General features: G+C 41.0%; 2 protein-coding genes across 3 annotated transcripts in view; both read left to right on the top strand.

Moving 5' to 3' along the window:
- The window catches only part of LOC309712246 (plancitoxin-1-like), a 47,810-nt gene extending 44,863 nt beyond the window's left edge, over nt 1-2,947 (top strand). The window contains exon 8 of the mRNA XM_082542910.1: nt 2,071-2,947. Within this exon, the coding sequence (XP_082399036.1) occupies nt 2,071-2,489 (419 nt within the window). The 3' untranslated portion in view covers nt 2,490-2,947. The remainder of the gene's footprint in view (nt 1-2,070) is intronic.
- A 10,887-nt stretch (nt 2,948-13,834) lies between these two features.
- On the top strand, nt 13,835-21,348 carry LOC309712244 (uncharacterized protein). 2 transcript variants are annotated; one of them, XR_014278211.1, is made up of 2 exons: nt 13,835-14,330; nt 19,936-21,348. XR_014278211.1 is itself a non-coding variant. In XM_082542907.1 (2 exons), exons 1-2 carry the CDS (start codon nt 17,469-17,471, stop codon nt 20,878-20,880), a joined length of 1,131 nt encoding a protein of 376 aa, XP_082399033.1. In that variant the 5' UTR covers nt 17,226-17,468; the 3' UTR covers nt 20,881-21,348. The 2 variants fall into 2 exon arrangements, 1 of the variants encoding a protein (XP_082399033.1); XM_082542907.1 differs by lacking the exon at nt 13,835-14,330 and adding an exon at nt 17,226-17,654.
- The last annotated feature ends 237 nt before the right edge of the window (nt 21,349-21,585 follow it).

Below are 21,585 nucleotides of genomic sequence, written 5' to 3' on the forward strand. Positions count from 1 at the left end.
TTTCTGGCGCAAAGTGGGCGATAAACAAGAGAGAAAAGCCGATCAGCTGATCATTGATCAGTTTCATGATTGAAGTAGCAACAGGAGAGGCAGGGGGAGAGAATGAGAGAAGAGGCAGCTGTGCAGCATAAAGACAGAATAAATCCAGCTTTGTGTCTTTTTTCCATTCTAGCTAAAGTCCGGGACAAACTGCGTCTCTTCTCAGCTCAATACGAAACGTGTAATATTTTCTCTGAATGAGGGACCATTCCATTTTTTTAAGGAGCCGTTGGCAACTCTACTAACCTTATGAATAAAATAAAGTTCACTATCAGTAACATCATAGCACCCACCCAGCTGTATAAAAACTCCGTCAAACTGGCTAGAACGCAGTATGAGTTATTGCAACTGACAGTAAAAAGTCAGCAACATGAAAATAAACTCCACCTAAACTTGGTTTATATCTGACCCAGATAGACTGCAGGTCATAACTTCTTACCTGAAGTTCAGTTCACCTGACACTCGGACTGGTGGCTGCTTCGGGTCTCTCCTCCTGCCTCCCCTTCCCTCATCCACCTGTTGCCTCTGTGGAAGCCCCGTCATAGCCACCACCAAACAACGGAGTTATTTCTACACATCGACCTGCATCTGGCCAATCCACCACCTCTCATTGTTCATGCCATTACAAAAAAAATAAAAAACAAGTCACTGGGGATATGCCCGGTATGCCCGATGGCCAGTCCAGCTATGTTAACCTGCAACCAAATCTGCAGCTCCATACAGCAATGTTACGACTTAGATTATATCTTATAACTCATAACTCTTATGTTAGCTGCCCTCAGTAGCATACTGTCTGAAATATTCGACGGCTGCAATAATTCTTTAAGTGTTTTTTCCTTGGTATTCTAATTTCACCGAAGTTTACTAAACTCAACAAACTTGATATTACTTACCGGGACATTTATTCTGTCCTCATTTTCTTTCACCGAAAAATTGTTTCCTGCAGTGCCATCTTTCGCGCTTGGCTCTCCTACCTTTGCTAACGTGATGCGCATAGCGCAGAAGCGATGCTGCATTCACTTACACTCGGATATCTGAGCGTCACCGTGAAAATATAATCGGACATTTGATATTTGATTGAATTTTATTGTTTTACCTTTGGGGTGGCACCTGGGGTGGCCAGTCTGGTTTGGGGGGTGGCCTGTGCCCCCCCCCCAGGCCACCCCGCTGGACACGCCATTGATAAGGAGAACTTTTTGAATGTGGAGAACTGATATCATTTCCAGTAAGATTTAACTTGACGTCATCAGGGTAATATAAGAATGAAAAAGCATCCGCCCTGCGGAGATTGTTGTTGTACGTTGTCTTCCCACACTTCTGCGCAAAGTGTGTAATAAAGATCACTATTTTTGGCACCTACCCGGACTCGGCCTGCTTTCTTCTCTTACCCAAGTCGAACGAATCTTAACACAAAGTAAATAGTTTTAAAGGTGAAATCTAGAGGAAACATCAAAATTTGTTAAAAATTGCCAATTATACCCTGGACCCCAGAGGGTTAAACATTTTTTTTTAAAGTAACGCAATAGTTACTTTTCAAGTAATTAATTACTTTTAGAATCTTCTAACTCAGTTACTTTTTTGAAGGGTATAAATATCACTTTTTGTTTTTCCTTTTTATGGCACGGATCCCAGAATTTGTCGTATAATAAATAAACCATTTTTTTTAAAGTTGCGAAATATTAATAATAATATGTATAGTTGAAAATGCCAGCGGGTCAAAATGATCTTTGCAGCATATTCAAGTGTGAATGATGAAACCTCATTTAATTCTGAGGTAAGGTCTGCTAAAGTTTATTTCTGAACCACATGTGGACTTTTGTGTAGATGTCTGTGTGCCATCTTTTTAGACCGCAGATCAATAGAAAACTGCTCAGTGGGTTTGAATTTGATTCCTATGTGTACATATGTTCAAATAATAATCCAGTTAAATCAGAACCACAGTCTGATATAACTGGACTAAAGAGTGAATGCTAATATACGAACACTGAGGCAGCCCATGTAACACCAGTGCTGTTGCTGTTGTTATTACAGGTGGAGATCTTTATGTCACTATTTCACAGAGAGTCAGCAGCGATCTGCTCGTCCAGACGTGGGGCTGCCAGGCTGGCCGGGATAAATCCTTCTGCAGAAAGAATAAATTCAAAGTGGAAAATATCAAAATGATAGAAACTAGCCTCAGTCAATGGAAGAATACACAGGACCATTCCAAGTGGTGTGTAGCTAAAGATCCACAGAATAACTGGGTGTGTGTTGCTGATGTAAACAGAGCCCAAAGCCAGTACACTAGGCATGGAGGTGCACTGTGTATTAATGATAAAAGAATAAAAGACATTTTTAAAAATCTTGCAAAAGAAAGTGAGGACTGTCAAAACAGGAGCCTCCTGGACATCCTGGATGTCCTGAATCTTCGAAATTTCCTGAACATCCTGAACCCCGACTGTGATCCATAGCTACACACTGACTAAAAAAAAGTCTGTGTTACTCTAAAGCATTTGGCATGTCTAAAAATAATTTATATCTTAAATCTAATGAGCTCTTTTCCTGCATGTTTTAACCCATGACCATACAGAAAGATGGGGTAGAATTACAAGAGAAATAATTAGATAAATGCACTGCAGATTAATAACTACCTAATGATGATAAAGTAAAGTAATCTCTTATATTCATATTCATGGTTCTGTTATGTTCACATGTATCTTGCCTGGAAATTTAATATGAAACTAAATGTTGAAAAATTATGTCAAGAAGCAAAAACTTTTGGAAAATATGTTGCGATCTGAAATGTATTATTATAGAAATAAACTTATAACAGGAACATGCTCATCCTCTGCTAATGTTTTATATGCAACAACCAATCCAGATGTGTGGATATACAGTGTAACCGACATCTGAAGTCACATGTCTGGTTTGTAACATCTAACTGTAGGATTATTGTTGTCGTGTGAAAACAGATGATGTGTGTTTGCCTTGAAAATAAACTTTAATCATATTTAAAGTGAAGCAAATGACATGTTGAAATGATTCTGTTATTTTAAAAAAAGTGATTCTTTGATGCACAGCCTGAGCAAAGAGTGAAATCCTCACAGAAATATGCAATCTTTCTGTGCGTCATGTAAATGAACTGTCCTGTTTTTGTTACAGTCAGCACAGATTTGAATCTCATGTATTTCAGCCGGAATAATAGATTTCCTGTCTGCAGCATGTGTGTTTGGAGACTCTTCAGAGAAAAGTTGCAGCTTTGAAAATTTACCAGCCACTGCATTTTAACTGATATCTAATCTTTTTCAAAACCTAGTTTTTAGTAACTGTGCCAGATGTGGAGTGTTTCCGTTTTTCTAGTGGAAAATCTTCATTCACTTACACATTCAATACATCTGTTCATTTCTAGAAGAACATGAATTAGAAGTGATGAGACCGGTCTGATATTTTTTTAAATGATGTGATATCAAATGAAAAGTAGAAACAAAATGTGTCAAACAACAGATAAGAAAGGAAACGGGACTGGTACTTTGTGGCATACTCACCCTTTTTAGTCCTTTAAACCAGGAAAACTTTGTGCAAATGAACAGAGAGCTGATGGATGATTAAAAAACAAAGAAATAAAAAAATGAGCAGATCCATGTTCAGGATCATTAATCAACACCTTTTCATCACATTTGTTGAGTGTTTCACAAACTGTGGAGCAAGTGTTGAATAAGATGAGAAACACTTTATTGTATTCCTCCCATCATTTTATTTCATTTACACTTTCTTTATCCCATCAGGAAGGCAGGTTTCAGTTCCAGAACAGCTGTTAGTTTAATGAGGTCAGTATGATTTAATATGGTGGGTTCAATAGTCTAGGGTTACAAAGTCCAAAAAAATTAAGTAACAAAAAACCAAGCACATAAGATGCACAGGGGGCCATACCCGGGCGACAGCGAAGCAGTGTATAGCAACGGAGACGGAGCCGATGCAGGAAGCCCCGGGAGCAGACACGGAGCTCCTCAGGAGGGCAGGCAGGAAGCTGGGCTGGAAGCCGGCAGCAGACACAGACGCCTTCTAGCAGATGCCCAGCAGTGCAGACGGACCACGTCTTGAGGCCAGGTACGTAACACAGTCACAGGTGTAGCTGGCACAGGAAGTATATTCTCAGGAACGGTCAACTTGGGCTCAGGATACATGGGCCCAAGAATGGCCAACTCAGACAGCTCAGCAGACTCTGGCTCATGATCTGGCAGCAGCAGAAGATGCTCAGCCTCAGGTGCATCTGTGTCTGGCAGCACAACACGGTCGGGTTCAAACAACCCAGAACTTTCAGGCTCAGGGACAGCTGACTTGGGCACAGGATTAACAACGTCAGCCAGTTCAGACTGCACAGGATACATTGGCTCAGAGTTAGCCAGTTCTGGTATGAGGTGCATAGTCTCAAATGAGGCCAGCTTGGGCCCAGGCACAACTGTGTCATGGGAAGCCAGGTCAGATTCAGATACTGAGGGTGCTGACTGCAGGACCCCAGAGAACTGGGGACTGTCACCGTGCAGGACAGGTGTAAGGAAGGCACCAAGCTGAGCAGGCACAGAAGCATCCACTGGCTGAGAGGACTCTGGGGAGGCCCTGGCCAGACTAGTCTCAGGAGAGGGCCTAGCATCAACCATTCCAAGTAGAGCAACAGGGTGGGGACTGGTGTTAACTGTCCTGGGTGTAGGGAGTGCAGGGCCTTGCAGTGTAATGTCCATTGAGTTTTTCAATGTGATCTCTGTCGGGCCTGGCAAGTTGGTCTCCAGCCATTAATATCCAGCACCCAGAGCATGTGATGGCATCAGATCAAAAAACACCTGAAACAAAAATAGATTTTTTTAGGGAAAACTTGTCTTTCCATCGTTATCAGCCAGCCATCTGCAGGATGGAAGACCATAAAGTAACTAAATAATAAAGTAACTTTGTGTAAAGCCTGCAGCTGTGTTTTTCAAGTTTTGTTCATTTTATTTTTAAATTTAGTTTTCTACTGTCTTTGTAAATTGCAATGCGAGGGAATCCAAGTTTAGTAAAAGACTGTGAGAACATAAAGAATTAGTGAATTCCACCATCTGCATGGTGGAATGAAAAGCTTCAGAGGATCTGTGCACACGAGGATCAGGCTGGAGAGCTTTGATGTTGGTGGTGTTCAGGAACACCTATGAACACCATCAACACAGACATGGGTCATCACTGGATCATGAAGTTCAGACTCTTCTTTGTAAAGAAATAAAACCACAGTGCAACAATGAGCAGGGACCCAGGCTCAATTAAGATGGACTGAGGCCAAGTGGAAAACTGTCCTCTGGTCTGACCAATCAAAATCACACACTGCTTTGTCTCCGCAGTCTGATGTGTGATGTGTGGAGGGTCCGGGCTGCGAGGATTATGGCAGTGGTGAATTTTCCCAGGAGAAGCTGGGACCCTGTTTACTAGAAGGTTTTAAAATCTCTGTACTTTTAGGTGACAGAAGGAGACATGTGGCCTGGTCAAAACACAGAGAGCTGCACTCTAAAAGATCTTTAAATATAGTAAACATACCTTGTGTGCCACAGACTGCTCCCAAACACGAGGGGACAAGTAATGCCTCTAAAACACTTAAGTTGGCTTTATTAAACGTTAGATCTTTAGCTGGGAAAACATTTTTAATTAATGATTTAATCACTGAGCACAGCCTTGATTTTATGTTTTTAACTGAAACTTGGTTGGACCAAAGTAACAGTGGAGCTGTTCTCATCGAGACGACCCCTCCTAACTACAGTTTTATCAGTGAGGTCAGGGTGAGCAGGAGAGGAGGAGGGGTTGCTGTCTTATTTAATGAATAATTTCAATGTAAGCAGCTATCTCCTGGAAGTTTTCAGTCTTTTGAATATGTGGCTTTACAGCTGAAGGCCCCATCCAAAGTTGTGTTTCTTAATGTTTACAGGCCTCCCAAATACTGCACAGACTTTTTTAATGATCTCAGTGAACTGCTGTCTGTGATCTGTGTTGATTTCGACTGTGTAATTATTGTTGGGGATTTTAACATCCATGTGGACAACCCTCAGGACAAAGGGACTAAAGACCTGAGTAACACTCTGGGCAACTTTGGGCTGACTCAGCATGTAACAGAGGCCACACATAATAGAGGACACACTCTTGACCTACTGATCTCCAAGAGCCTGAGCATTTCAAACATTACTGTGTCTGATGTGGGCTTATCTGATCATTACTGTGTTTTCTTTGAAAGTAAAATCTCAGCCCACACAAATATATCAACAGCAGTGATCACAAAACGGTGTATAACTGAAGACAGTAGTGAGATCTTTAACCAGGTCTTCCCATTAACACCTGACCTGTCCAAAGGTTCAGTCAATGAGCTCGTCAATAGCTTTAATGCAAAACTGTTAAATGTAATGGATACTATTGCCCCCATTAAGGTGAAGGTTATCTCTGGAAGGAAAAAGTCTCCATGGAGAAACTCCACACTAGTGAAAAATGAAAAAAGAGAGTGTAGGAAAGCTGAGCGCAGATGGAGAAAAACAAACCTCCAGGTTCATTATGACATCTATAAAGAGAAACTTCACAATTATAATTTACAACTGTGGAGAGCAAGAAGGTCCTACTTCTCTGACATCATCACTAAAAACAGCCATAATGCTCGGGTCTTATTTTCTACAGTTGACAGGCTAACAAACCCTCCTGTGCCAGTGGCAGCTGAACTTCATTCAACCATGGCCTGCAATGACTTTGCCAAATTCTTCACAGACAAAATCCAAAAGATTAGACAAGCAGTTGGTACATCAACAGCAGATCCGGGATATGTACTGTGTCCACCGAAAAACTGTTTAAACACCATCAAACAGTTTCACCCGATTAACAGCAAAGACCTGGAGGACATCTTAGGTCAACTGAACTCCTCCTCTTGCTGTTTAGATGTCCTGCCAACAAGTTTTTTCAAAAAGGTCTTAAAGACTTTAGAGTCAGACCTGTTACAGATCGTCAACTTTTCCTTAATGTCAGGTGTGTTTCCAGAACCACTAAAAACTGCTGTAATCAAACCTATACTGAAAAAGGACAATCTTGACAAGACACAAATGAAAAACTACAGGCCGATCTCAAATCTCCCATTTTTAAGTAAGATCATTGAAAAAGCAGTTTCCCAACAGCTCAATTACTTCTTAAAACAGAATAACTGCTACGATGCCTTCCAGTCAGGTTTTAGACAGAACCACAGCACTGAAACCGCTCTGACAAAAGTGTTTAATGACATATGTCTGAACACAGACAGTGGAAAAATGTCAGTCTTAGTTTTACTGGATCTCAGTGCAGCATTTGATACAGTTGACCACAACATATTACTCAAACGACTGGAGAACTGGGCAGGTCTTTCAGGAACTGTACTAAACTGGTTCAAAACATACTTAGAAAACAGGAAATACTTTGTATCAATAGGTAACTTCACATCCGAGCAGACAAGTATCACATGTGGAGTTCCCCAAGGTTCCATCTTGGGACCCCCTCTGTTTAACATTTACATGCTCCCACTGGCACAGATTATAAAGAACAACAAAATAAACTATCACAGCTATGCAGATGACACACAAATATATATCACAATGTCACCAGGAGACCGAGGCCCTGTACAGGCTCTTGGTAAATGCATTGAGGAAATTAATGACTGGTTGTGCCACAATTTTCTCCAACTAAACAAAAACAAAACTGAAGTAATAGTCTTTGGCGCCAAAGAAAAACAATTACAGGTCACCAGAGAACTTCAATCTATACATCTAAAAACCACAAACCAGGTGAGAAATTTGGGTGTAGTGATGGATGCAGACCTAAACTTAGAAAAACACATTAAGACAATAACAAAGTCAGCTTACTATCACCTCAAGAATATTTCAAGGATAAAAGATCTGATGTCTCAACAGGACCTGGAAAAACTAGTCCATGCATTCATCTTTAGCAGGCTTGATTACTGTAACAGCATCTTTACAGGTCTACCTAAAAAATCAGTCAGACAACTACAGCTCATTCAGAACTCTGCTGCTCAAGTCCTCACTAAGACCAAAAAAGTGGACCACATCAGTCCAGCTCTGAGGTTCTTACACTGGCTGCCTGTCCGTCAGAGGATAGACTTTAAAGTTCTGATGCTGGTCTATAAAGCTCTGAATGGTTTAGGACCAAAATACATCAATGACCTCCTGACCCAGTATGAACCTTCCAGATCCCTCAGGTCATCTGGATCCGGTCTTTTATCAGTTCCCAGAGTCAGAACCAGACACGGAGAAGCTGCATTCAGCTTTTATGCTCCTTATATCTGGAACAAACTCCCAGAAAGCCTCAGATCAGCTGAAACACTCAGTTTATTTAAATCCAGGTTGAAGACTCACCTGTTCTCAGCTGCATTTGAATAAAGCACCAAATCCACACTTTTAAGCTTAAATTTCAAAACTTACATTTAACTACTGATTTTATCTACTGTTCTGATTTTATCTGTTTTGATTTTATATACTGTTTTGTTTGTTTGTTTGTTTGTTTGTTTGTTTGTTTGATAATTAGTTAGTTTATTTGCTTGTTTTAATCAATTTTAAATCATGCTTTTTATTTGTTTTTGTTTCTAATGTCTCTGTAAAGCACTTTGAATCACCTTGTTGTTGAATTGTGCTATACAAATAAACTTGCCTTGCCTTGCCTTGCCTTACATATCAGTACTTTTGAGACTCTGCTGTCTTCCACCCATTCTAGAGCCAGCAGTATGGCATACAATTCAACTGCATATGTACCCAGACGATTTGACGTTCTTTTTGCAATCTTGATATTTAACTCTGGAATTACCACTGCTACACTAGTTGCTTCAGTCTTAGGATCTTTTGATCCATCTGTATAAACCTGTAAAAATTCACTGTATTTGCTCTCCAATCTGTTATAAAGTTTTTGACAAATATCTGTGGTCAATTTCCTCTTTCCAGTGTCTGTTAATGATCGGTCTACGTCAACATATCTCATTGTCCATATGGGTCGTAAAGGCCACAACACTGTCTGACTGAAGTCTTTGTCATACACTTTAAATGTTCTCGCTCTATCATCCCCAACCCACCCAAAACTATTTTTAAAAACCTTCCCTCTTTCCCAACAAGTCCCTAACACTTTCTTAACAGGATGGTTTTCGTCATGACCTTTCAAATTTATCCAATAATTAACCATCAGCTGTTGCATTTCTCCCGATTCCACTTGTAGAGCACATATTGGTGTTGTTTTAACTGCCCCTAAGCAAAGTCTCAGTGCTCGAGCTTGAATTACATCCAGCGTCTTCAAGGAAGTCTTAGCCGCTGATCCATATACCACACACCCATAATCCAATCTTGATCGAATCATCGTGATATAAATACTCTTAAGTGCATCAAAATTAGCACCCCATGTCAGTCCCGCTAAACACCTCAAAATATTAAGAACCTTTTTACTTTTCCCCACAACGTGCTCTATGTGATCTTTCCAAGTTAATCTCTTGTCAAAAACCACACCTAAAAAACGAAAACAATCCACCCTTTCCAACTCTTTCCCATACAAGTACAACAGTTTATTTCCCCCAATTTTCCTAAAAACCCTCTCTGTTTTTGCCTCCCATCTTTATACACCTCCACAGACCTGTCCAGACATGTCAAGACATCTTCTAGATGGAAACACCATCTATGGACATGTCATGTTCCTCCTTTGCCCCCCCCCCCCCCTTTTTGCTCTTTGACGCACTGGCATGACTTGCAATTTTGGTGCATTTCTTTTCTTCCACTCCACCCAACAATGCTGCAGCTCAACTTCCCTAATAACTCTTAAGTTTCATACAGACAGAAATTACTTCTCCTTTTTCTCATGTCTTAAGGACCGTTTAACTCATACACACACATTATGATTTTTTATTAATCTTTTAGCAATGCAATGCATACATAACTCTTTTTATTTGATTCTACGCTTTAACAGACACAACAACTTCCCTTATTTCCATTTGTGACAAACATGCCAGAGACTCTCACATTCTTCTGACACTCAGCTGTATCATCACTCTGGGTTCTTGGCTTGCAAAGAGCCAATTTATGTTAGCAGCATAATACATGAAAAAATGTTGCTGTTTTAGTTTTACCACTGCAAAACCATCATTTGCATCAATAAATTAGGGTAATTATTAAACTGTATTATGTAAGACCAGTCCAATTCTCTGTGCAACACACATAAATTATCTCTCACCCTTTCCTTGACCTTCTGATGGTGTATTGGTGGAGTTACAACACTGAGGATGCTAACTCATGGCTGACAGTTGAGCTTCCAGACATCATATATTCTGAAACTGTGATCAGTCTTTATTGCTGAACTCTGTTTATTTCAGGTTTCTCTTTTGATAAATGGGGTAAATCTGGACTACTCCAGTCTCAGATTTTTTTAGATCCACTTATTTAGTTTGGTGGTTATTCTGGAAAAATGTTCATGTGTTCACAGGTCGCTTCTTTCGTCCGACATGCAACTTCATTCATCCAACAGTTCAACAGCAGCGAGTCACAGATGAGACAGATTGTGAGAGAGTTCCTGAAGATTGCAAAGGAACTCAGAGAAATGCAGAGTAAAACTGACACTGCGAGAAAAGTGGGAGTTGGATTTCTTATTGGTGGGATCTTAGCAGCTCCATTCACTGCAGGAGTGAGTTTAGCTGCAGTTGCCGGAGGTGGAGCCACTGTTTTTACTACCAATGTAATAAATATTCTGTCAGAGAAAGGAAAAGCAAAGAAAGTAGAAAAGTGGGGAGAAGAATTCCTGGCCAAAGTCAGACCACTGAAAAAGAACCTGGAGGACATAAAGACGATATGTGAAAAGCTGGAGAAGGAATCAGCTGAAGCTCAGGCCAGAGACACTCAGACTGATGTGGACAAGTTTCAGAGGATCCTCATACGAGTGTCTCACCTGAAAGAGATGAGTTCAGGACTTCTGGTTGTAACTGAAAACCTGCTGGTTGTTATGGACAACGTGGTAATGCTCATCAAGAAAGTCTTCAGAGTGACTGCGACTCCTGAAGAGGATCAAAAGTTAAGCAACGCCATCCTGCAGTCAGCTGCTCAGAGTCAGACGGTCGTTACTGAGTTTGATAAGATGAGAAAAGAACTGAGAGAGTTCACATGAACTTACAGACAGCAGTAACTAACTAACTAACAACAACAAATAAAGTTTTATGAATAATGTATTATGTCATTGCGACGCTACACTATCCGGTCGACTGCTGTCTGCTTATTTCTACTCGTCTGTTTTACTTTGTTTCTACTTGAATAACTGAATGATTAATACATGAAAAATACATCTAACATATAATGTATTTGTAATCAGATATTTCTGATGATCAGGGCATAAACAAGTCGAAAAAGTGTCGTCTATGGATTACTAGATAGTGGAAAGGGAGTGGGATTAAATAAGGTTATGCTACTTCCTGCTCCTTTTTGAACATGAAAGTTGTTGTTTTTTGGGGGGAGGGTGTAGTTGTGGTTGCTTGTTTTCCTTTTGTTTTCCTTTGTTTGTTTGTTTGTTTGTCTCTTTTTATTTCTGTGTTGCTGTGCTTTTTTTAACATGTTCAAAATAAAGATTCAATTTGATTTTGACAGCTAATGCTTAACATGCCTTTGGTTCAGACAGAAAAGATCCCAGCTGGAAGGTCAGATATCCAACCTTTACCAAATCCAGGAGAATGTACTCCTGCTGGATTCCCAGGCTGCAGAGGCCCCCTGCGATCCTGACAACACCACACTTCCATAGCTCGGTCCTTAAGCAAACCCACAGGACCCGTGGCTCAGGCTTGGGGCCAAGGCCAAAGTGCTGACCTGCTCCACACCTGCTCATTCTGAACTCTGAATTGTTAGAAAGGAGAGAAAAACGAAGAAGAAAATCCACTCACACTCCACCATCATGATCCATCGCCCTGACCTGTGGCAGGTTTGATGTTTTCATCGAGGTCAGGCAAACATAGCTAGAGAAAAGAGTTTATGAAGACACCTCTCCAAGGTATTCAGGCTGGCCTGAGCACCTTTTAAAGCTTCTGGATGGAACCAAAGTGTAATGAAGGCAGTGGTAAAATTTGCTTTTCTTTTAGATGACAGGCTAAAGGTTGAGGTGATATATTTAGATTAGAGATTTAGATTAAATACATTTAATATCTTTGTTTAGTTCATTAGTTCAGCTGATCAGGCCTGCCTGTACAACAATATGACTTACCAGTAGCAGTTTGTAAAGGGCCGTCAGCAGGAGTTTATAGTTCAAAGGAGAAGACAGAGACTGAGTTTGTTTTTTTAAACTTTTGCAAGTTGCACTAACCCTAAAAATACAACATCAAAAATTCAGATTAGCAGCCGGAATCAAATAACCTGAAAAGAGGCATGAAGAAGACCACGGCTGCTTACAAGAGGAAGACTGGGAACTACTTCTACAGCAGTACACGGCAAATGTGGCAGTACAGATGTGATTCAAAGCTGCTAATGGTTACGCTTTGCTAGCGGATGAGTTGAACCACTTCTTTGCCCGAATGCTTGGAGCTACAAAACAGGTCGTCACCATTGGCTGACATCACTGTAGCTACATCCGTCTTTTATACTGCCTGTGGTTATAGGTACAGGTATTCATCAACATTGAGATTGTTTAGAGGGTCACATGTGGACAGAGAGGACAGACAGGCTATGTACATGTGGAGAGACACAGGGATGCTTCTTGTGACAGCACATATGGAGGAGCTGGGGCTGCAGATACTATCTCATACTAACCTCTCCCTGTTTGTGGGTTGATGTGTCTTCAGTGCACCTGTTATTACTGTCAGTGGCAACAAAGCAGGTGAAATGGAGTCCCAGCGGTTTATGATTTCTAACCCGACAGACTAATATGTCTGAAGTTTGTTTCCTAGACTGATAATTGAGGGTTCCCATGATAGCTCTCAGCAGCAGCGACTGGAAAGTGTTAAATCCAAAAGTTGAAAAAGGTGATCCTGCTGTGACTTGGTGATCCTGTGCAGCCATATGTACTGTTAAATATCAACCACAGCGATTGTGGCTCAAGAGTTGGGAGTTCGCCTTGTAATCGGAAGGTTGCCGGTTCGAGCCCTGGCTCCAACAGTCTCGGTCGTTGTGTCCTTGGGCAAGACACTTCACCCGTTGCCTACTGGTGGTGGTCAGAGGGCCCGGTGGCGCCAGTGTCCGGCAGCCTCGCCTCTGTCAGTGCGCCCCAGGGTGGCTGTGGCTACAATGTAGCTTGCCATCACCAGTGCGTGAATGGGTGGATGACTGGATGTGTAAAGCGCTTTGGGGTCCTTAGGGACTAGTAAAGCACTATACAAATACAGGCCATTTACCATTACCATAACACTTCACTGCATTTTTTTGATTCCTCATAGGCATCTGATGGAAGACAACACACGGCTCAGTAGATCATTTAAACACTTTTATTACTTCCGGAAGGGAGAGGCGTCCTGCATGACATTCTGACACAAATCTCGAAAAGGCGGTGTGCGCTTAACAGTTTTATTACAAGCTGTCCCACTCTAGTCGAAACAACAGTGTTACACATGCATTCAGTAGTCACGTTGCATGGAGTACTCAGAGGTTATTGTCTATTAGCTGCAAAACATCTTCACTCAGCTCCAGCGAGGCTGCATCCTTGCCCTACTCCCTTCTAGTAAATTTCCACTGGCAGATGGTTCCCTGTTATCAACTCCTGCAGACAAGCGTGGGCGAGAGTCTCCTACATTTCTATCACTAAAGGACACGTAGTCTAAGGCCTTTAATATCAGGACCGCTTCCATTCAATACTACACTATGTAATTATATGACACTTTGGTAAATATAAAGCACAGCATTGAGGCGCCTCAGCAATCTCATCTCAACAGTACATACATACAAATGTAAAGTGTACTTCTGATCACAGACAGTTTATCAAAGCCAGTCTTTCCCTCCCTCGTGTGTCTGCACCTCATTAATAACCTCTCAGAAACCCACCAATACCATATGAACAGCTTTATCACTGTTTAAAGAACTGTGAAATACAGATTTCAATCATGGTCAAACTTTAAACTGGATTCCAGCAGTCCAGCATATCAGATCAAAGTTAATCACTGTTGTAACTGAACACAAACACCGATGCAGACTGAAGGCTGACAGAGGGGATACCGGGTCATGTGACTGATGAAGCAAGGTGGAGAAGTTAATAATTCACCTCGCAGCTTATTCCTGAAGTCAGACCACTCAAAAGCATCCTGACTAACTCTCTCCCATCAATCCACAAGCTCTGCTGTCCAAGTAAGTGCAGAATTTTCTCGAAGTTCTTCATTAAAAAATAAATCTTTTCAGTGTTTTAGCTTTTCCTTTGCATTTCTATTTCTCTTCCGGATGAGCTGTGAGAGTTTGAGTTTGACTACTGCTCAGTCATTAAACAAGGTACAGCCAGTGCACCCGAACCTAAACTCATCTTTTTCTAATCCTAATGAAGGAGTTTGCTTTGATGCCTAAACGTGAGCAGTGAATTATTTATTTATTTAAGTCTGTCAAATTATGAACTCAACAATTTGTGAACAAGAGTGATCAAACATTTTCACGAGCATTTCAGACCATGTGAAAGGTAAACATGACTCAACACACCTGTCCGCCTTTGTGTGTAAAGCAACCTTAGTTCTTCTTGAAAGACGCTGTATAAATAGTTGTTGTTAGTGTTATTACTACTATTGTTTTTATTGCTATTTCCAATGTAAGTCTATGCGTATATGCAGTTTTTACTTGTTGATGAAAAATATTTTAAAATCTAGTCCTAGTGTGTTTTAATCGTTGTTTAATTGTTATTGTCACTGCATGATGGTTTCATTTTATATTTTTATTTATTTTCTTGGAGAAAAAGTGGTGGAGGATCACTGTGACAGAGAAACGTGAAGGTGAAGTACTGAATAGAAACGGGAAAACATTAATTTACAGCCTTCCTAATAAAAAAAATGCCAGCAAAGTAGGGCTGTACGATATGACCAAAATCTCATATCCCATTATAAGACATTTCTCATCCCGATAACGACATATATCACAAAATAGTTCTTTTTCTGTAATTTCTGTGAGCCTTGGCCAACTTGACTTCTGTGAAGTGTTTTCAGCTGGGCGTTGTGTCCCTGCAGTGTTTTGAGATAGAAGTTGTAACGGCTGCCATTTACTTTGTATTTATTATACGGTTTGCTGCGGGGAAAGCCTGTTCTAAAGTTTGAGTCTAAGGTTTATTTTGAGCACCTGATAGCTCTTTTTTGCTTCTCATCCGTAAACTCTCTCCATACTCTTTCACATGATTCTTGCGTGGATGGTAGAAGAGGTTTGTTTGAGTCTGTGGTGGGGACTAGTGATGGGATTTCCGGCTCTTTTTAGAGATCCGGCTCTTTCGGTTCGGCTCACTAAAAAGAGCCGGCTCTTTCGGCTCCGAGCCGGCTCTTCAGGTTGTTTTGTTGCTTTAATTAATTTATTATTAACAATAATATAAAATTATGCACAAAAGGAATTACTAACGTAAAAAAAAGTGGTTTTATTTGTATATGTTTATATATAAATATATGCGGTGGCCCCTAGACACAAAACACGTACAAACTCCAAAACACATTTCTAGCATGAACTGAACTTCCAAAGCAGAGCTACTAGATCACTTAAATTACACAATTGAAAGCATGTGTGTATTGTTTGTGTATTTATACACAGGCACTCATATATATTCAAATAATTTTAAAAAAAGTTCATTTACCTGTTACTACCACACACCAAATCCGGTCGTTGGTACTTGCTGGCTTGTGTAGCCACTAGGTAACAAAAGCTCAACACTGCGCCCAGCATCCTGGAGCACTTCTGTTGTCTTTTGTAAGTGTTTTGAGTTTTTAAGTGCTTCTGAGTTTTTTGTACGTGTTTTGGAGTTTTTACGTGTTTTGGAGTTTGTACGTGCTTCAGAGTTCGTACGTGATTTGAAGTTTGTATGTGCTTTGTCTGTAGGGGCCACTGTAAATATACTTTTGTTTTTTCACTCCACATAAAATGTAATAAATAAATCATATAATACAAAAATCAACTATTCTCATCAACTTTTAACTATTTAAATTTTCAGCTTTTTCCTTTTACAAATTTAAAGTGAAAACAACACAAAACACTGCAAACCACAACACAATTAAATATAAATTATAATATGAAAACAAAAAGAAGATGCATATTCTCTGTCATATGGGCCTGCATGAATAAACTTTCTGAATCCTTTATCATCTGCAACTGAAAATAGTTGTGGATGATTACTATACCTTTCTAATGTGACGTTGTTGTCCCTGGCTCTCTTTCTCTCTCTCTCCCTCTGGCTCTGTTCCTGTGCTACTGAGTGTAACTACCGCCCCTCCCCCCTCTGCCCAGCATAAAGCACAAGGCTCAGGTGCGAAGTGAAGCGGAAAAAAAGTGCGAGAGAGAGAGAGAGGGTGAGAGAAAGAAAAAAAAAACCCACGTGACGGCTCGCGATAAGGAGCCGGCTCGCGTCGTTCACGTCAAAGAGCCGGCTCTAAGAGCCATTTCGTTCGCGAACGACCCATCACTAGTGGGGACCTGTTTGCGGCACAACCAAATCATGTGCATGCTACAGAGGTCCTTCTGTTTGGAGCTACCTGGTTCTTCCTCATCTTCACTGGCCATGCTGGTATTCTCTGTGCCTGCATCAACACGGTGACGATCCAAACGATGAAAAAATATTGCTGTAAACAGTGTATTTTGCAACACCACGAAATGAACAATAGTGTATAATATGAAATGATAGACGTTTTAATTTCATCATCTGATATATTTCGTCATATCGCACAGCCCTACAGCAAAGTCCAAGAATGTGTGAGATTAAATGTCATAAATCCATATCAAACCAGATTAAATATTAAAAGAGAAAACACAAAGCTCTATTGTTGTTACAAACTGAAGAAACACTGAGGTTTAGCTTCTTTTAGATGTGAAATGTTCGTCTTACTGTCGCTGACATGCTCTGGAATGAAGCTGCTCGTCATCACTCACAGACAGTGTTGGGGAGTAACGGAATACATGTACCGCCGTTACGTATTTAAAATACAAAATATGAGTAACTGTATTCCGTTACAGTTACCGTTTTAAAAGGTGGTATTCAGAATACAGTTACTTTGTTGAAATAAATGGATTACACTGCGGTACTTTCCTGTTTCATACTGTCGCGGGTCAGGACTGTTTGGGTTTTGTTTGACAGCTACGTTCTTTTGTTCCAGGCGGCAGCGTTACGGTTGCCATGGTTACAGGGCGACGCTCTCTCTCTCTCTCTCTCTGCGACTGTGTGTTTCCTGGGTGAGAGAGCGCCTTTTCGTTGTTGTTGTTGTTGTGCTAAGCTAACAGGCAGAATGCTACAAGCATAGCTCTAAAGAATGTAGCATCATGGGCAGTGTAGTCCGTGTTGCAGGGAGAATGGACTGCCATACACGTTATGGGTCTGTGAGCACGAGGAGGGAGAAAAAGGGGAGTGGAAAGGTACGAGTTGTCATCGAGCAAAAACGGGAGCTGGAAGCATGTAAATATAATAATAACCACTTCAGCCAAGAAGAGTGCCTGACGAGCCCAGTTGTAAGTAAGCTATTAGGACTCGACTGTACACCGTGTTCGTGTTTTCCTCCGAAAACAATAAGTTCCGTTGGAGCAGTCTTTCAACGCCTCTCTCTGTCTCTCGCAAGAAAAGTTGACCCACACAACAAAGTAAAGCTATTTTTCGGCTACGAGCCGACAGGGACCCCGCCGTATCAGTCAGAGGTCCCTTTACTACAGTTCAGAGTCGCGGACCTTCAGTAATAGTAATAAATCACACAGCAATAGTACATTCACGTTGTTGTAAAAAGCATGATAATATATTAAGTAATCCAAAGTATTCAGAATACGTTACTGTCATTGAGTAACGTAACAGAATACGTTACAGAATACATTTTGGGGCATGTATTCTGTATTCTGTAATGGAATACATTTTAAAAGTAACCTTCCCAACACTGCTCACAGAACAGCAGAGTTTGTTTAACTGTGAAATCTCTGCAGTGATGTGCAGAACGTTTGGAGATCACTGATAAAAGAGTGAGTGTCTTGCCTTCGTGTTTCCTACTCAAGCTGTTTGAGTTAAAAGAGTCCCACGCTGGCCTGTGCACCTTTTGCACGTTGTGGATGGAGTCCATGAACCTTCTCTGTAATCTTCCACCTGCCTGACACCTCCACTCTCCCTCCTCTGCACGCGTCTAAGTCATGTCAGACTCACCTCTCTAAGTTTGTCTCCAAACTGCTCCCTGAGCTGTCCCTCTGATGTCCTCTAAGCCTCCAGTTTTTGCCCTGAGACCTGGATAGCTCCCTGTGTTCCTTTTGTTCTGATCCTTGTATCAGGTCCTTCTTGTCTCGTCTTCAGTGATTATCTCAGCATCTCATTAGCTCTCATGTATTTATTATGTAAATCTTCCTCTGTTAGTTGTCGCATCCTCCCTCGTGGTAGTGTGTTTCATTGCTCTGTTTCCTGTGGTCTCCTTTGAATCAGCTCAGCAGATATTTTTTTGTCTTCCGGCGGGCTTTCAGCAGTAAAGCTATATTTTTGAGTTCATTCCTGGTTTCCAGAATCCTGCCTGATCCTCCTGCTGAACCTTGACAGTGTTTGTATTTCTATCATCATCAGTGAGAAAGATTAATCAATCAAGCAACGCAAAGAAGATCTGCTGTTGTTTAAAATTTATTTTCAGGTAAATGTCAAAAAATATTTTATTTACTATATTGGCTTTTATTTTCTTGCAGCAAGAAGGCCGTGAGTTGAATTCCACCATTTGCATTGTGTTTGCATGTTCTCCCTGTGTCTGTGTGGGTTCTCGCCGGGTACACCAGCTTCCTCCCACAGATGAAAGAAAGTTAGTTAGTGGGGTTAGGTTAATTGGTGACTATAAATTGCCCATAGGTGTGAATGTAAGTGTCTGCCACTCTGGCTACATAAATTTGAAAAACGGCGTTTTCATCTGAAAACGCTCTGTGTCCACACTATCGTTTTCAGTTGTTTTCACAAGAGTTGTGGGTCCACTTTGAAACGGCCAAAAACGCTTATGTTCCAGTACTGTGCATGCGTGAAGCGCAACAAGATTTGGCCTGCCTCATTTCTGTCTGCCGTTTGTTTACTTTCCGGCTCTTTGAGACGTCGCGGCAAAAGGTCGAGGAAAAGCACCAGGTTTTTAAATGGACTAACAATGAGGTGACGTTGTTGCTGCGAGTAACACAAAAGTACAAAGTTGCAAAAGCGAGTGAGAATTACAGAATTTGAAGAAAAGCTTTCCAGAGCATGTACAAACTGATATTAATCTTTAATAGGGCTGTCAAAATTGAGAGCAAACAAAACAACTGCTGTATAATGCCCTCCGCTATCTTTGTTTAATTGGTCACGTGACTGCATCACATGATGCAGTCAATGCATCATCGTTTTTGAAAAGGCTCCAGGTTCACTGTCCACACTGCAACACGAAAATGGCGTTTTCAAATCTATCCACTTTGGAGAGCGTTTTCAAAATGCTGCATTTTCCTTGACAGAAAACGTTGTCTCAGTGTGGACAGGAAGCCAAAACGGAGAGAAAAAGATGCGTTTACAAACGAAAACACATTAATGTGGACGTACCCTCTGTGTTAGCTCTGCCGCAGACTGGTGACCTGCCATGTAGCAGCTGTAATAAGCTCCAGCCCCCCTCTGTGACCCTGAATTGGATAAGTGGAAGGAAATGAATACATTTAAATCAGTGCATACGGGGTAACAGCTGCTGGCTGCCAGCTAACAGCAGAGGTGAGCATCAGTGTTTTAACGTTTTTGAAAATGACCTGTTTCTGTTTCTGTTTGTGTCCACAGAGTCTTGCTGAACAGTTTGATTTACAATCCAAACCAAAGGTCAGAGTTCAAGCTGCTTCCCATAAGACTGCCTACCTACTTACCCACGGTAAAACTTTCACCACACGTCCACTTCAGAGGAAGCCGTGCAAAATGGCCTCAGCTCCAAAAAATGCAAGAATTAGCAATGACCCGCCTCCTGAATTGCATAAATTAAAGAACAAACTTGAAGATTCTGCAAAGTCATTCACTGCAGAGTTTGACAGGAGTGAATCAAGCATGAGAGAGATTATGAGAGAGTTTAGGAGGATTTCTGATGAAGTAGATGAAATGCAGAGTAAAACTGACACTGCGAGAAAAGTGGGAGTTGGATTACTTATTGGTGGGATCTTAGCAGCTCCGTTTACTGCAGGAGTGAGTTTAGCTGCAGCTGCCGGAGGTGGAGCCACTGTTGTTACTACCAATGTAATAAAAATTCTGTCAGAGAAAGGAAAAGCAAAGAAAGTAGAAAAGTGGGGAGAAGAATTCATGGCCAAAGTCAGACCAATGATGAAGAACCTGGAAGAAATAAAGACGATATGTGAAAAGCTGGAAAAGGAATCAGCTGAAGCTCAGGCCAGAGACACTCAGATTGATGTGGACAAGTTTCAGAGGATCCTCAGACAGGTGTCGCACCTGAAAGAGATGAGTTCAGGACTTCTGGTTATAACTGAAACCCTGCTGGATGTTATGGGTGGTCTGGTAATGCTCATCAAGGAAGTCTTCAGAGTGACTGCGACTCCTGAAGAAGATCAAAAGTTAAGAGACGCCATCAAAAAGGCAGCTGATCAGAGTCAGAAGATCATTGAGGAGTTTCATAAGATGAGAACAAAACTGAAAGAGTTTACATCAAATAAAAGAAAAGTCACCTCGACCCATCCCCCCCCCCTCCATCACCCTGTGAGCCTTACTGTTCACACTGACTAACCAATAAAGTTTTATTAATAAAGGATCATCAGACTTTGACCTGGACTGTATAAGGGACTTGTAGAGTTTGAGTCTGAAGCTTCCCCATGTCCTCTGTTCATAGACAGGATGTTGTTGTATATTCATGTAAAGCTGATCCACAGCAGCCTGACGTCACAGAGAGGTCGTATGAAGAGGATCCACAGCCTCACAAAGAGCTGCTTTCCTCCATGTTCTCTGCTGATCTCACCCGGGACGTCAAACTCATTTCACAGTGTGGGCCACTTACAGCCCACTTTGATCTTAGTGGGTTGGACCAGTGAAACCCTCCTTTCTGTCAATGTAAAGAAGCTTAACTGAACATTTAATCACTGAGATATATTAACATAAGAAAAAAAGGGTAATTTCAACATGATGTCTTTTTGATTTTCGTCCTAAAAAAAGAATTCTGCTGTATTAAAAAAAGATATCCGCCAGCATGACTCTTTGGACTTAAATTGTAAGAAATAAATCTGTAAAATTACAAGTTCTGGTAGCTCATTGTTGTTTATTATTATAACGGGGGAGGCTGGAAAAGCTGTAAAACTAAAACAAACAAACAAACAAAACAAAAACATTTTGTTGTGGTCTTTTTTCATAAAGTTAAAAGTCCAAAAACTATGCCCTCCCTCATGTTTTCCATAACCATACAGTGTTGGCTGATTCTGGCCCCTCCCAGCCTGATGT

Source organism: Aulonocara stuartgranti (assembly GCF_965226115.1).
Source record: "Aulonocara stuartgranti genome assembly, chromosome: 7".
Classification (NCBI taxonomy): domain Eukaryota; kingdom Metazoa; phylum Chordata; class Actinopteri; order Cichliformes; family Cichlidae; genus Aulonocara; species Aulonocara stuartgranti.